The sequence below is a fragment of the Pleurodeles waltl genome, chromosome 6 (assembly GCF_031143425.1).
Source record: "Pleurodeles waltl isolate 20211129_DDA chromosome 6, aPleWal1.hap1.20221129, whole genome shotgun sequence".
NCBI lineage: Eukaryota > Metazoa > Chordata > Amphibia > Caudata > Salamandridae > Pleurodeles > Pleurodeles waltl.
Window position 1 is genome coordinate 898,562,806 of NC_090445.1, and position 13,493 is coordinate 898,576,298.

At 39.9% G+C, this 13,493-nt stretch overlaps 1 protein-coding gene across 1 annotated transcript in view; it reads left to right on the forward strand.

The window, feature by feature from the left end:
* The window catches only part of DOCK1 (dedicator of cytokinesis 1), a 1,072,828-nt gene that overhangs the window by 949,771 nt on the left and 109,564 nt on the right, over nt 1-13,493 (forward strand). The window contains exon 46 of the mRNA XM_069239713.1: nt 114-197. Within this exon, the coding sequence (XP_069095814.1) occupies nt 114-197 (84 nt within the window). The remainder of the gene's footprint in view (nt 1-113; nt 198-13,493) is intronic.

A 13,493-nucleotide genomic window follows, 5' to 3' on the forward strand; every position in this document is an offset into this window, starting at 1 on the left:
TGAAAGATGGTCGCCACTTTTTTTTATTGTGAAGCATAGCATGTTTTTCATGATACACATGCCATTGCATTTTGCCTACACGAGTTTAATAATCTTATTTTTCATTACTTCAGGCTTTCTTTACTGAAAAGTACATGCAAGAGCACCCAGAAGATCACGAAAAGATTGAAAAACTAAAGGAGCTGATATCATGGCAGGTAAAAACAACGAATTGAAGTTGCATGGAAACTAAATGTCAGTGTAACTCAGCATATTATCACGTTTGACACAATCCTGGTATTTAAAGGGTTCATCACAGTTTATGCATCAGCGTTGCCTTTCCACTGCTTAGGAACACGCGCAAAAGGTCAGCTTTTCAAGTGTGACATATTTTGCCATTTGATAACTACAAAAGCCACATTGATAATGACCCCGTTTCGGTTAACATTTTTTTCAGCATCATAGAAATACAGAAAATCTTCTATGACTCAAAGTATCACTAAAGTTCATTTTTTGTATAAACGTTCATAGTAAATGCATCAAGAACGTGAGATGTTTTTCGATTAAAATATTAATAATGATTTTAGGCAGTGTCTAGTTGTGGTGCTTGCTTTTTTCACTTTGTGGGCAAAGACAGAAACTGCACAGGTGCTTAATTTTGATTAATTTTGCCTGTTTTTTCATATGGACAAAATGGATCCATTGTTTTCTATTTTCGTTGTTGAAATCATTTTTCTATTTAAGGTAATATACTTGAAGGTTTCTGTTGGAACACAGAGGCTTCCATTCTGTGAAAATTGTGTAGGTTTACTATCATATTTGAGGTTTTATTGGATCTCAGTGGTGTAGATCAAAGGGCAGTAGTGATTTTAGAAGTTGGTAAGAAGTGCATAAGAATCTTACAGGGGCATTAATATACTTATTAAACATTTTGCTCCTCTCCCTAAAATGAATAGTTTTAGCTGCACTGTAATGATCATCGTCATAAGTGTAAACAAAATCTATCTTTTAAATGTTAAGATCACATTCAAAACACATTCAAGTCGATTTTGGCATTCACACTTCGACTCTTTGCAAGAGACCCTGATCCAAAGATGTGCATGCTTTTCAGTGGCATTAGAAATAGCGCATCACAGACACAGTCAATAGTCAAATGCAGAATTACTGCCACATCCAATTAATTAACTATGAAAACAACATCTATACTAAGGTACTTGGTGCTTAACTATTGCATTCAAGCTGGAGCAAATTCTTACTGGTTAGGCGGAGTTTTTGAAAACTATGCATTCAGTAGATTGTTGTCGGTTGTGTTACATTGTGATGTATGGCTTGCAGTCCTTTTGCTAGATATAGAAAATGTATTTACCAGATTGAACTAGAAGTACCTTGTCCTTAAAATATAGATCAAGTACCAGAGCAAATTGGACTAGCCCATGTTCCGAGTAACTGGAAAGTCTCCAGTTCTAAGTAAACTTAAAATCTATTAGCAATGTGCTTGCTTGTTTCATACAACAATGTAAACATCAGCTAACATCAAATTGGCAGTTCTCGGACTGCAGGATTCACTATGACAGGGTTGAATGATAGGACACCTTTTTTGATCACCCAGTTAAGCGACTGTTATACATGTATAGTAGCTTAGCTAAACATCCAGCTGTAAATCGTCACTGAAACAAGAAAAGTCTGAAAATTATTTCTTTGATGTCAGTGAAGAAGCAGAAGTGGAAACCAGAGTCTTTATACTGTAACACCTGTGAGAGCCTTTAGGGGAATGTTTACTCTGCTCATTAATGTTCCTGCTTATTTAATGGTTGAGGCACAGAGTTGGGGTGAAAGGAAATGGGGCTAGCTCAGAGAATGCCCCAAATACATTCATGTTACTGAAACTGTTTTGGTTACCTAGATTCAGGAACACAGGCTCTATATATAGTCTACCTCAACCTTACTTGTGTTGGTATTTGGAGTCCTACGTAAGATAGTGCCAAACAGGTACTCTTTAAGTGACTGCTTCTTTTTAAATCTTTCATAACTTTGGCCTGGTCATTTGTCACAGTCAGTTTTACTATTAGTAGTCTGACACTATGGCCTAACTATAATAAAAGCAGATTTCCAAAACCCTTTGTTGTGTAAGGTCTTGGTTATTTGGAGTTCTAACTCATACTGTGGTGCCAGCATCAGCGATATCCTGAAACAAAAAGTTTGAACTGTGCCCTAATCAGAGATCCTTCTTTAATGAACTATTCACAATCATTTGTTAAGCTGTTGCCAAATGGTTAGATCACAGTGCACCCTTCATGACTGCCAAAGACTACATCTGCAAAAGAATTAAGATCAGATCTAGAATGTGTGCCACTCTTCAAGAGATATGTAGACTTGGCAATTTCAAAGTGCTGCCTTACTGGCTTAAAAGAGTGGCCTACACAAAATTAGGAAATAAAAACACTTGAACACCACTGATGTTTAGATGTACCTATCATAGGTCAAGCTCTGAATCCCAGGGTTGCAGCGATGGAAGGAAGAATTGGCATGTTGTGGACCAGTGTAGTCCACTCATGGGCAATAACAAAACCTCAAGAAAAAATGTAAACTAGTTGTGAAGGAATTACATGCATAAGAAAGCCATAATATGACTGTAAACTGAAAATGTGTAGCATTCTTAAAGGTATAAATAAAGTAGGTACTATTGAACATAGAGTTCCCAAATCAGAGTCCTAAATGCTGATTTTCTGATTGATAAGTAGAATGGGAAATGGAAACAGCATACCACGTTAAACTGAGACCCTTGAACGAGAGTAAGCCACTAGGGGACTAATTCTAAGGACTTCTTTGAATGCCATATATACTCACAAATACTTTAGATAGGAAATAATATTAATGGCATAGATACCTGTAAAATAGTTCCAGACTGTTTGAACTGCAGATGCTGCTGTATAAACCTCAAATTAATATAGTTAACAAAGTGAAAAATTAAGGAAATGGTTTACATTTTTTCTACCAATGAGATTTTGTCGTTTTCTCTGAACCTTTTACATCTAGCAGTCAGCCTTCATTAATGATCAATTGAAGCAGATGACTGCAGAAAAACACCTTTAAGAGTTTTCAGACATTTTGGACAAGACCATCAGATGGCCTTGTGACTCCCATCTTCTCTTTTAAATGTGATTCTCCATGGCTTGTTAACCATCAAAAACTACAAAGAGTTGGGGTGAAATGGCTTCTTCTCAGAATCCAGGTTATTTTACTTGCGGCTGTTTTGTGGGTTATATGTAGGTTATTTGACTGTCTTTAAAGCAGTTTTGAATAACCTAGCTAACCTTGTTTTGAAATAATCTAAGGGATCTTTGGCTTCAGGTGTAGGCAGTTAGTGCCCATTCCAGTATTAATTACTCATAAATATGAGTCTGGTACAAAACTTTCCAGAAGCTGAAATAGCAACTGGATGTCATTGAGTGCCACCACTATAGTTGTGAAATCCCAAATATTTCACATGGATTGGCTTAGGAAGTGTCTGTAAATACATATGGAAGATATGTACAGAGACATGTTTAATATTTGGCATGGCACAATGCAAGACAATTGGCATGGCCGCAAAAATATTAACATAGACTCTTGTAGTGCGGTGAGATGAACATAGAGATAATAGGAAATATAGTCCGTAAAAGGCTCTGGTATTGACAAAAATTGAGATGATTATTTCATTTACAGAAATTGAAGGTCAATCTGAGAAGACTAAGCAAGGAAACTAAATGTTAATAAGACTTCACAAAGTTTCAATAACACGAAAGACATAATCATCTGGGAGGAAGTAAACATGTTTCTCTAAAGTTCTTAAATATTGAGTTACAAATGCATTTTGTAGTACTAAATGCTATTCATCCCCCTATCTCTCCTATACCTAAATGTGTGGAGATCTCCTCCCTGAGTGCACTCTCGACACAAATAGATATACATTTTAGTAGTAAATGCGGAAGGGGACACAGGGGAATGGCTTTAAAATAAGGAATGTTTACAAATAAAGAGTAGGTGTTTATAGAGAAATAAGAAGGGCTTGAGGGAGGATCAGTGAGGGGTTTAGGGAGAGAAGTCAACCCAGTCACTTCACTTCAATAGTTACTAAAGCCAAAAAGGAACCCGAAACAATAGTAAAGTAGTCCAGCTCAGACCTGGAATATGTCCAGTATCATACACAGCCAGCCACTTCTATTGCTAATCTCTTCCAATAGTAAATAATGGAGTTGGGGATCTAAAACCCTGTATAAAATAAATTAAATTAGGATATTTAAAATAGTTAAACATATAAATTCATTTAATTTAATGTTAAAAATAATTTATAAAAATAACACATATTTTTAAATTATGAAATATGTTACGAATGTGTTTGCATTTAAACATTAATATAGCAATACACTGTAATAAAATATAATTAAATTACTTTTAATAAATTATGTACATCGCGTTTAATAATACATTATCAGAAAATTTCTTAGTTAGAAATCTATTTTTCAGTTTAAATTTTGGAGAAATATTTTTTAATTCAATTCTGTATTAGCAGAGTTTTTTAAATTTAGTTTTATATTTAATATGCATATATATAAAATGATTTTCATTAATATTTATTATAAACATATTTTAATATTTTTGGAGTTTAAAAAATGTTTTACATTTTCCCAATACCTTGCCATAGGGGGGCTGTTCACTCGAGCTGGAAATCTACTACTCAAGATTGATTAGTTGTTCTTTTCTGTTTGTTAAGCTTCAGTGGTTGCCCAAATAGGCACTGAGGGATGTTGTTTACTTTTTTCATGTCCAATTGGAGCAGAGAATGAAGCATATTGAAAGAGAATCAGGTAGAGAGGTAGAAGGACAGTGTAATAAAAGAGCATGTTCAGGAGGTTACGGGATCTTCTTCGATGCTGCAAATGGCATGCCTCCCGGGTTAAGGGGAGTAAGAAGGTGGCAGGGGACAATAAACACAATCAGCACCTGGGATTTAGAAGTGATGTGTGACAAAGAACAAGGTCTAATCCTCCATTTTTGAGAGATGTTCCTTATCTCTAGACTCAAAATGAGGTATAGGAGCACAGACTTGATAGTAAGAGAGGACATAACCTATCCATGAGTTAGACATCATAGTTAATAGAACCATTTTAGTCATTTATCTAGTGGGTAGGCATGGCTTTAAGAGTGGTTCCACAATTTGCTTAGTAGTGGTATTCAGATGCAGTCATGTTTTTGTTTTTGTTTTAAAGAGGGCAGTGTGTGCACACACCATTTAACTGATCTTACCTCAGTAACACTCAACTTGAGTCTGTTGGTGAATGGCCTTGGATGGTGTGACCTGAACCATACAGGTTCACAAGAAGCAACGTATCATCTGCATAGTAGTTTATTTTAAATCCAAATGATTTTATCAGATTGATCGGGGAAAGTGTATAATTATTTAGAAGTTACATTCCTGGAGTGTGGCATGATCAGAACAGCTCACACCAATGAAAGGCATATTCTCAAATACCAGATCTTGACAAGTGTTCAAAGAGAACGTTATGATCTACTATGTCAAACGATGTGGGTGCTTGAATATAACCAGGGCAACTATGTTCCCTAGGTTTACGTCTTTGCAGGAGTAATCCATTAAATAGACTGTGACCAATATGCTCCCTCTATTGGGTATTAAAACGTCTTCACTGGTGTGAAAAACAATGGTCACAATCTTAGAAACTACACTTAAGAAAAGTGGCATCTGGTGTCTTTTGAATATGATGGGGCATTCATACGGTATACCGGGAACCTGTCTGAAGGCCATTGGAGGCATCATGCTGCTGCTACATTAACATGTTTATTATTTTTTTGGCCACTTTTACATTGCACAGACTCGCCCTAACAGTATGGGAGCACTTTACAAGAGCACCAGTTATATTACACAGGAGTTAATATAATAAAAAATAATCATCTTACTTCAGCAGTTGATCTTCTGTGCACACCCATGGGCCTGCTCTTTGAAATCCACCACACTGTCTGCTGCACTGATGAGCAGTGCATGCTGGGCACAGGGAACCTAAGCACTACACACCTCTGGAAGCACTGCTCTCAAGCTGTTTATAATTGTAAACCGCACAACAGCAGTGCTAAGATTGGGTGGGACAGACATACACATTGTTCCTCCTGAGACTGCTGGGGATGTGTCTCTACTTCTCCAGCTCCCTGATAGCAACAACTGTGAAAGCCTGAACTGCATATATTGAGCTGGCCACAAGCAAAATACCAGTCAACCTGACATGTGCAGTTCAGTTAAACAGCCTCAGCTGGTCAATGCAATAAAACACACCTCGTTGGATAATACACCTCCCCTCTGACAGAAGAGAGAGTTTTGTGGTGGCACGTCCCATAAAAAAGAACAGTAATAGACTTGGTATACTGTATGAGATGTAATGGCTTGCAGTGCCTCTTAGGTAGGGTATAGGAAGATGTGTTCTGCTCATCTAATCTGCCCGACGTTTTTGCTTTTTGATCATCTGGTTTTAGACTTTTTACTGTGGCAGAGCCTCATAACTTGTAACTCACCCACAATTAACTCATGGCAAATGTATTGTGCATGTCTAATGCCAGTGTCTGCTTTTAAGATAAGGATGCTGCAGCGCAGAAATGGTAAGGGCTGTTTACACATGTCTGCATGCATGTGAGGCCTGTGCGTGCGAGACTCCTGTTATGCACAGCCCAGGAACTGCACACAGGTAGACTAGTGCAGAAGGGACTCTGCAGGCTAGAAAATTGACCTGGGAGAGCCCTTATAATGTTGGTGTACACAAATAGGGAAAGTTAGTTTGGTTTATTGTTTTGTCTGCAGTGACACACTGTTATGCACTTATGGGGAAGGCTGCCTTAGAGTTCAGCTCCACTTCCCCTTGGTCTACAGACACCAGAGTCGAACCAATGTACATCTGCATCAGTCAGCCAGCTGTCACCCTTTACCGGGAAGAGGGCCTGCCCAAACCCAATGAACGTAGAAGGGAGCTTAGACTTTTGGAGCCAAACCAGGAGGGCGACTCCTTTAAAGCTGTGCTAGTTGGGCCTTGGCAGTGATGTCAGTGAGGGGTGGACCTGAGACCTCCGGAGCCGATGTGGCAAGTGGCTCCTGGGTGATGCCATTTTGAAATAGCCCAGCAAGCTGTGCAGGGAGATGAGGACAGGGGCAGAGAGGTGATATGGCACATTAGGATACTTAAGAGGTGGATCCCTGCTGGACACTGGTGCAGGGTAGAAAAACCATGAAAACTGCCCAGCCGGGAATAAGATATCAGGGTAAGAAGGATTTTGGCCTTTAAACTCCCAATGTGAATCCGGAGAGCGCGGAGCTCTGCTGCCGGTCGATTTAAGCCCCTGCAGTGGACCACAGCCTGTGGGTCGCCGCGAGGAATCATTTAATGCTGGAAAGAGGTGTGCTTCCTCACAGAGTGGGAGATCCCTAACCTCTAGGCCTGGCTATTTATTAGGGGGCTGAACCCCATCCCCAGACTACCGCAGCTAAAAAGAAGGTAGGTGCACTGGTGCACCCCACTAAGTCATCTCAGTGGGTCCCGGAATCCCAACTCTGGCTCCCTACCACCAAAAACAGGGTGAGCGGGCCAGAAATAGAGGAGGAGCACCACTGTGATCCTCCCAAGCATGGCAGGTAATCCCTGCTCCCCATGCCCATGACTAGGGGGAGCAGGAGATGACCACGCACTGTAGCTCCTTGCCTGCAGGAGCAGGTAAGGCAGAGGACATTTGGTGGCTCCCGCCGCAACACTAAGGTGTGCTGTTCACGTGGGGAGCTGGTGGGAGCGGCCAGGGGTGGTCTCCGTGGGCTGCCCTCCAACATATGCACAGTGTGGGGTGCTGAAGGGGACCAGGCACACACAAAAAAGCAAAAGGCTGCACTGCACAAAGCTTCATGGCAGCAGAAACAAAGAGTAAAAGTGAAGACGCAGCTCTCCCCAGCTCAGCGGGAGAGCCGTTAATAAAAAAAAATGAACAAGCGGAGGAGCAACCCTTAATGCCCTGCAGGGGCTGCTAGCTTTTTGCCAGAATATCACTTTTTTTGGCATGTGGTAGCCACAGGAGGATGGGGTCACCACAAAATGATTTCATACGTGCAGAGCTGGCAGGAGCATGTGTTCTACAGCTGGGAGTGCTGCGCCATTTTGGGGGCAAAGACTGTGGGTGAAGTCTCTGTGTCTTGAAGGTGGTCAACAGTAGTTTTCATGTTGTGTAAACACCCTATAGGGGAGAAAGGTGGTAATTACACATGTTGTGATTATAAATGTGATGTCCTTTAGGGGCTATGTTTCAGTTGCAGTGTTCATGCCAAAGTTATTAGGCGTGTATGCTGCAAACATCCTTTAGGGGTGAAAGGTTGTAATTGTAGAAGTTGTGATTATACGGATGATGCCCTCCATGGGCCATGTTGATTTAAAGTGCGTATTACATGTCACCAGGGCATACTGTGCAACACCCTTTAGGGGTGAAGGTCTGTAATTGCACAGTGTTGTAATTATAAATATAATAATAATAATGCCCTTTAGGGGCTATGTTTTAGTTGTGTTATTCATGTTAAACGTTATGCTCAGTACACAAAACACTTAGACATGCATAGACATTTCATCCTAAGGATGTTTTGATGAAGTAAGGACGCTGACAACCACTCATGTTCAAAGTTTACATGCTTTATTGCGACACTAAGTGTTTTCATTCAAAATTATATCCAGTGATTGCATTTTTGATATAAGTGAATGTCTTTGATGTGATCTGTTGATTTAAATCTCCCTTTGGGTGGGGCAAGTGTCACACAAAGTATTTCCATCAGCTTATGTATATTTGTAAATGACTGCATAGTATTCAACAGTGTGTTTTAATAAATGTACTTTTTCATTCTTTTTTAAGAAAAAGCACAGACTGGGCAATCATTTACTGAGTGTTATTAGTGTGTATCTGTGAATGGTGATTACTAGCTCACACCACCTCACTTGAGTAGGCCTTGGACTTCTCCACTTTGCTACCCTGAGAGAGTCAAGTGCTACAGGGTGTTTGGTTCCCAATGGTAGAAAAATGTGGACCCATTAAATGTGCAGGCCACACAACTAATGACCCATTTTCTTAAACAGGGGGTCAACACATCTACGGTCCTATGGAGAAACCACCCTTCTTTCTGAGAAAAAATATTTATTATTGATTTAACATCTGAAAATAGAAGCTGCCCGGTGCCTGTTACAGAGTCAACCCTCTCTTCCGCCATTCTAAGGAGGTCACACATTTGTCAGTCACATCAACTGTCTAAGGCGAAACATCATTTTGTTATCCAGGCCAAGTGTCTTCTGCTAGATAATCAAAGTCAAAAACCAGCCTAGCCTACTTAGAGTTTAGACCCAATTAGGAATCCCACACAGTCACTGTAAGACATTTTAATGTCTGCATTGCTTTAAACATTTGTTTAAAGTACACATGCTTTCTAAGGCTTTAGTCCTCAATTCCACGCTTGCCAGTTGCATTTAGTGTATCCACCATAGAATATTATTACTTGTTTTGCCCAGAATAGTGTCTATAATGCATCTGTCCTTAATTTAAAGACACCTGTGCAGTCCTTTCTTTATCTCTCTAGCTGAGTGAATAGTGTTTTGTGGTTTGCATTGTCCTTTACTTTGATAAGGGTGTAGTACCTTTGACAAGCAACATTACCAATTAGTGAGACTTGTGACATTTTAGGAAAAGACAATGCCTTTCTGCCATTCTCAACGGGTTGCCCTGGAGCGCTTGTGGCTCCTTTATAACCCATGACTTTTATTATTCCGAACTACTGTGCCAGCAATATGCACACATACAGAGATATCTGTTCTACACAGAGAACTGTTGGTTAATCTTACTTTTTTGTTTTACTACAGCTAATCCCGATAGGATATTCTAAAAATGAAAGAAAATGAAGCATGCCGCTAATGGCTATCAAGTGTTTCTGTTTGCCCATCTGCATCCGTGTCTATGTCCACAAAATATTCCTTCAAAAACAATGAAGCACCAATATTATTATGGTTGTATGCCCTGCGTTTCAATTCTCTGTAAGTGACTCCCATGCACTCCCTCACACCTGTTTCTTCAGAAGGTAAATCAGGTGCGCACCTGGGGGTGCCTACTAATGGAGAGAGCAAGAGCGGAGCAAGACACCTTTTGGTGGTTTACTTACAAGCTCAACCCCGATGTTCTGGTGCAGAACATCATGGTATGCCTGTGCTCCTAGTACATGCTGGCAGTGGCTGATCGAAGATCACCAGTTTTGGACGTAAGGTGTAAGTTCCTGAAAGCCATCGGGTGCTTCTGATCAGCAAGCGTTTCTGTCGTTCATAAAGTCCAAGAATGTAGCGGCATTGAGCGACGTCCATGCTTGTTTTACACGTATTGTTAGTGAAAGCTTAGGCACAAACGTGACTGCCTGAATTGCCTTCTCTCCGGCCTTCATAAAGATTCATGGACAGCCCAATCTAGACCAGTCACTGTCATACTGTAGATTTTAGCTGAGTTTGCATTTAAATATTTAAATGTAGGAGCTATGGTTTGTCATGCAGATGAATTAATCCCATCCGTGTAAGCATACGCACAATACGTTCCAGGAAATGTTTAGCAGGCTATAAGTAATTCCTTGATTGAGTTATGTATTCATCCACAGCTTTAGTTAGGAATCATCTTTCCAAAATGCTTTACATTTCGGTACGGAATTAATCAGCATTTTTATCTGACCTTGATTAGCCACCTTGGGTGTACCAACTAACTAACAAGTCTTAACCTTTCGCCACACAGATGTTGTAGACCTGCTTCTTGCACAGCCTAATCAGAAGCATTTTCCCCTCCTAATTAATCCTTCGTTCTGCATACAAAATGGTCTTCTTTACAAAATATGGTAACACTTTTACTTTTTCCCTAATTATGTATCATATTAAAAACAGAAGCCAAACGAAAGTGAGGAAACATTGCATGTTTTGATATAATAAGAATATCACATTGTTTAATTCTCCTGAAAAACTTACTACTCTCACATTGAAAGATTTCTAAATTTTAACAATCAGGGATTAATTGTTCATTTTAATGTGACTTATCTATAGCTCTAGCTAAATATACTGTCAGAAACCTTCCCAAAGTGAGATATTGAAATTGCTCAGTACTCGAAGTTAATCCTCTGTGTCCGCTTTTGACACCCATTTTGTGAGATAAAATCAGGCTAATGTGGGGACATTAAAAAAACAAAGAGTACACTGGATGAGTAATGGGAAAATGGTGCTTTATGTTCCTGGCAGCGCATCCTGACTCCAGGCGTCTCTTGAGCTTGGTAGGTGTATACTGCCATGAGTGGGTTGTAATTCCTTTCCTAATCACTAGATGAACAATTGAGCAGCACAGCTCCAAACCACTGCTTGGAATGACTTTGCCAGCCATCCCAACAACTCTAGCAATGAGACAGGTGGGTCAGACGTATCCTAGTGAACATTCTGACAGCAGGCAATACTCCCATAACTGTTTAACTTCGTAGACACAGAGCCTTGGCAAGTAAAGTTCGATTTGGCATGGGACCTTATACCCAAATAGTCTGTTAAAAATAAGTGGACTATAACTTGGTGTTTTAGGTACACGTCTAACTCATTACTGGTGTTTCTAGCCCCTATAGTATGAAACTAGATGCTGAGAGGCAATTGTGATCTCTCCACTGTCATGACAGAGAAAATTAATTTTACCTCATTCTTTCTTTCCCTATAAAATCAAACGTTTCTTTCCCTGCCTTCAAAACATAGCTACCTTTAAAGTATCGTAGGTAAAACAAATTTCCAACATTTGAATTTGTATAGATATACTCTGCTAAGCCCTTAACATATAACAAGACAGTATCTGGATAAAATGTTTGATTTTCCATAATACGCAGTGTGAGGAAAGGCCTCTTTTTGGATCATCACCCCACCGCTACACTTTTAAAACTGATAGTTTTTTTGTTGTTTTTTTTTGCACCTTGGCCCTGCCAACAAGACCATAGTGTTTGTGCTCTGGCCCCTAAAACATTGACTAATCCCTGATTGGCATATTTATCTTGCATAACATCCCTAGTACATGGTACCTTGCGTACCCAGAGCCTGTAAGTTAAATGGCACTAGTGAACTGCAGCACTGACTGTACCAAAACTAACGTGATCAAGTAAAATGTGACTCTAGGAATGTCACAGCACTCTAGCATGGCAGTTTTAAATCTTCTTTTTAACAGGCCTAAACTTCATTTTTAGGGTCGAGCCTGTGAGTGCATGCGCTAGCGCATTCGTCTTGCATGTAAGACACTGTTGTGTTCAATAAAGGGCTTGGAGTCCACCTGTCGCTCATCATTTTTTGGTTTGCATGGCACTATTCCTTGTAGCCTCGTAATTCGTCAAAGCCTGTCTGGTATAATTTCCGTTCTTCTGTGTGGCGCAGGGATCAAGCACTAATTAATTTCAACTTAAACAGTGCCCGTCTGCAGCTCCCTCTATGATTGAGGAACTATTTTGTTCATTTTAACTTCCAGTGCCCTGCAAACAGAAAGCTTGTGACTGGCACAAACGTCTCCAGCTGGACAAACAAAATTGCAACGTTTTATTTTTTTGAAGCCAAATTTCTTTTATTTTGTTAAGTCATCTTTTCTCAGTTTCCACTCATGTTTTCTTTTGTTTTTGCTCGTGGGCGCTGTTGTCAAAAGATGACAACTTGTTTGAAAAATGCAAAACCTGATGCTTTGCAAATGCTTGTTAATATTTATAAGTCAAACCAAAGGTGGGCCCTACATTGCTATGGAGCAGGGTATGTTGTATTTAAAGATGTCAGACATGTATTTTTAAATATTGTGTGCCAGGCAGTGAGAAATCTCCAAAGTTGGTTTTCACTGTGGCATGGTTGGCTCGCCCATAGAAAAGCACTGGGTTACATCACAATACCTTATAATGCATAACTTTACTTTGGGAGTAACTAAATTCATAGTCAAAGGACACAACTTAATAGTCACTTTAAATCCATTGTGATTGTCAGGTTGGATTTTAAATTACTCTTTTGAAAATGCTACCTTTAGAAAGTTGACATTTTTCTGTCTGCAGCGTCTAGTAGCCTCCTGAGAGGTGATCTTTAACTATCACCTGGAAGCCTGCTTGGAGCTGTGAATGACTCCCAGGAAATGGAACAAAAGAGCATTGGCTGGGAGAAAGTGTGACCTAATCTGACAGGAGGTCCTGGGGGATGTACCCATGAACTGCACAAGCTTCAAAGGGGCATAACGTGACATAGCAGATGTAACTCACACCCAGGTCTGCTCCTGACATTGCCCAGTGGTCAGAATGGCACCAATCCTGGTTCCTAGTGAGGCAAACACGTTTTTGAAGAACTGGTTTGCAGGGAGATTTCGCAATTTCCCTAGATTCTCCTTGGGGTGTGCCCAGAGCAGTGGAAGAAAGATTCTACCATGTTAGATATTGACAAAGCAGCGAACTA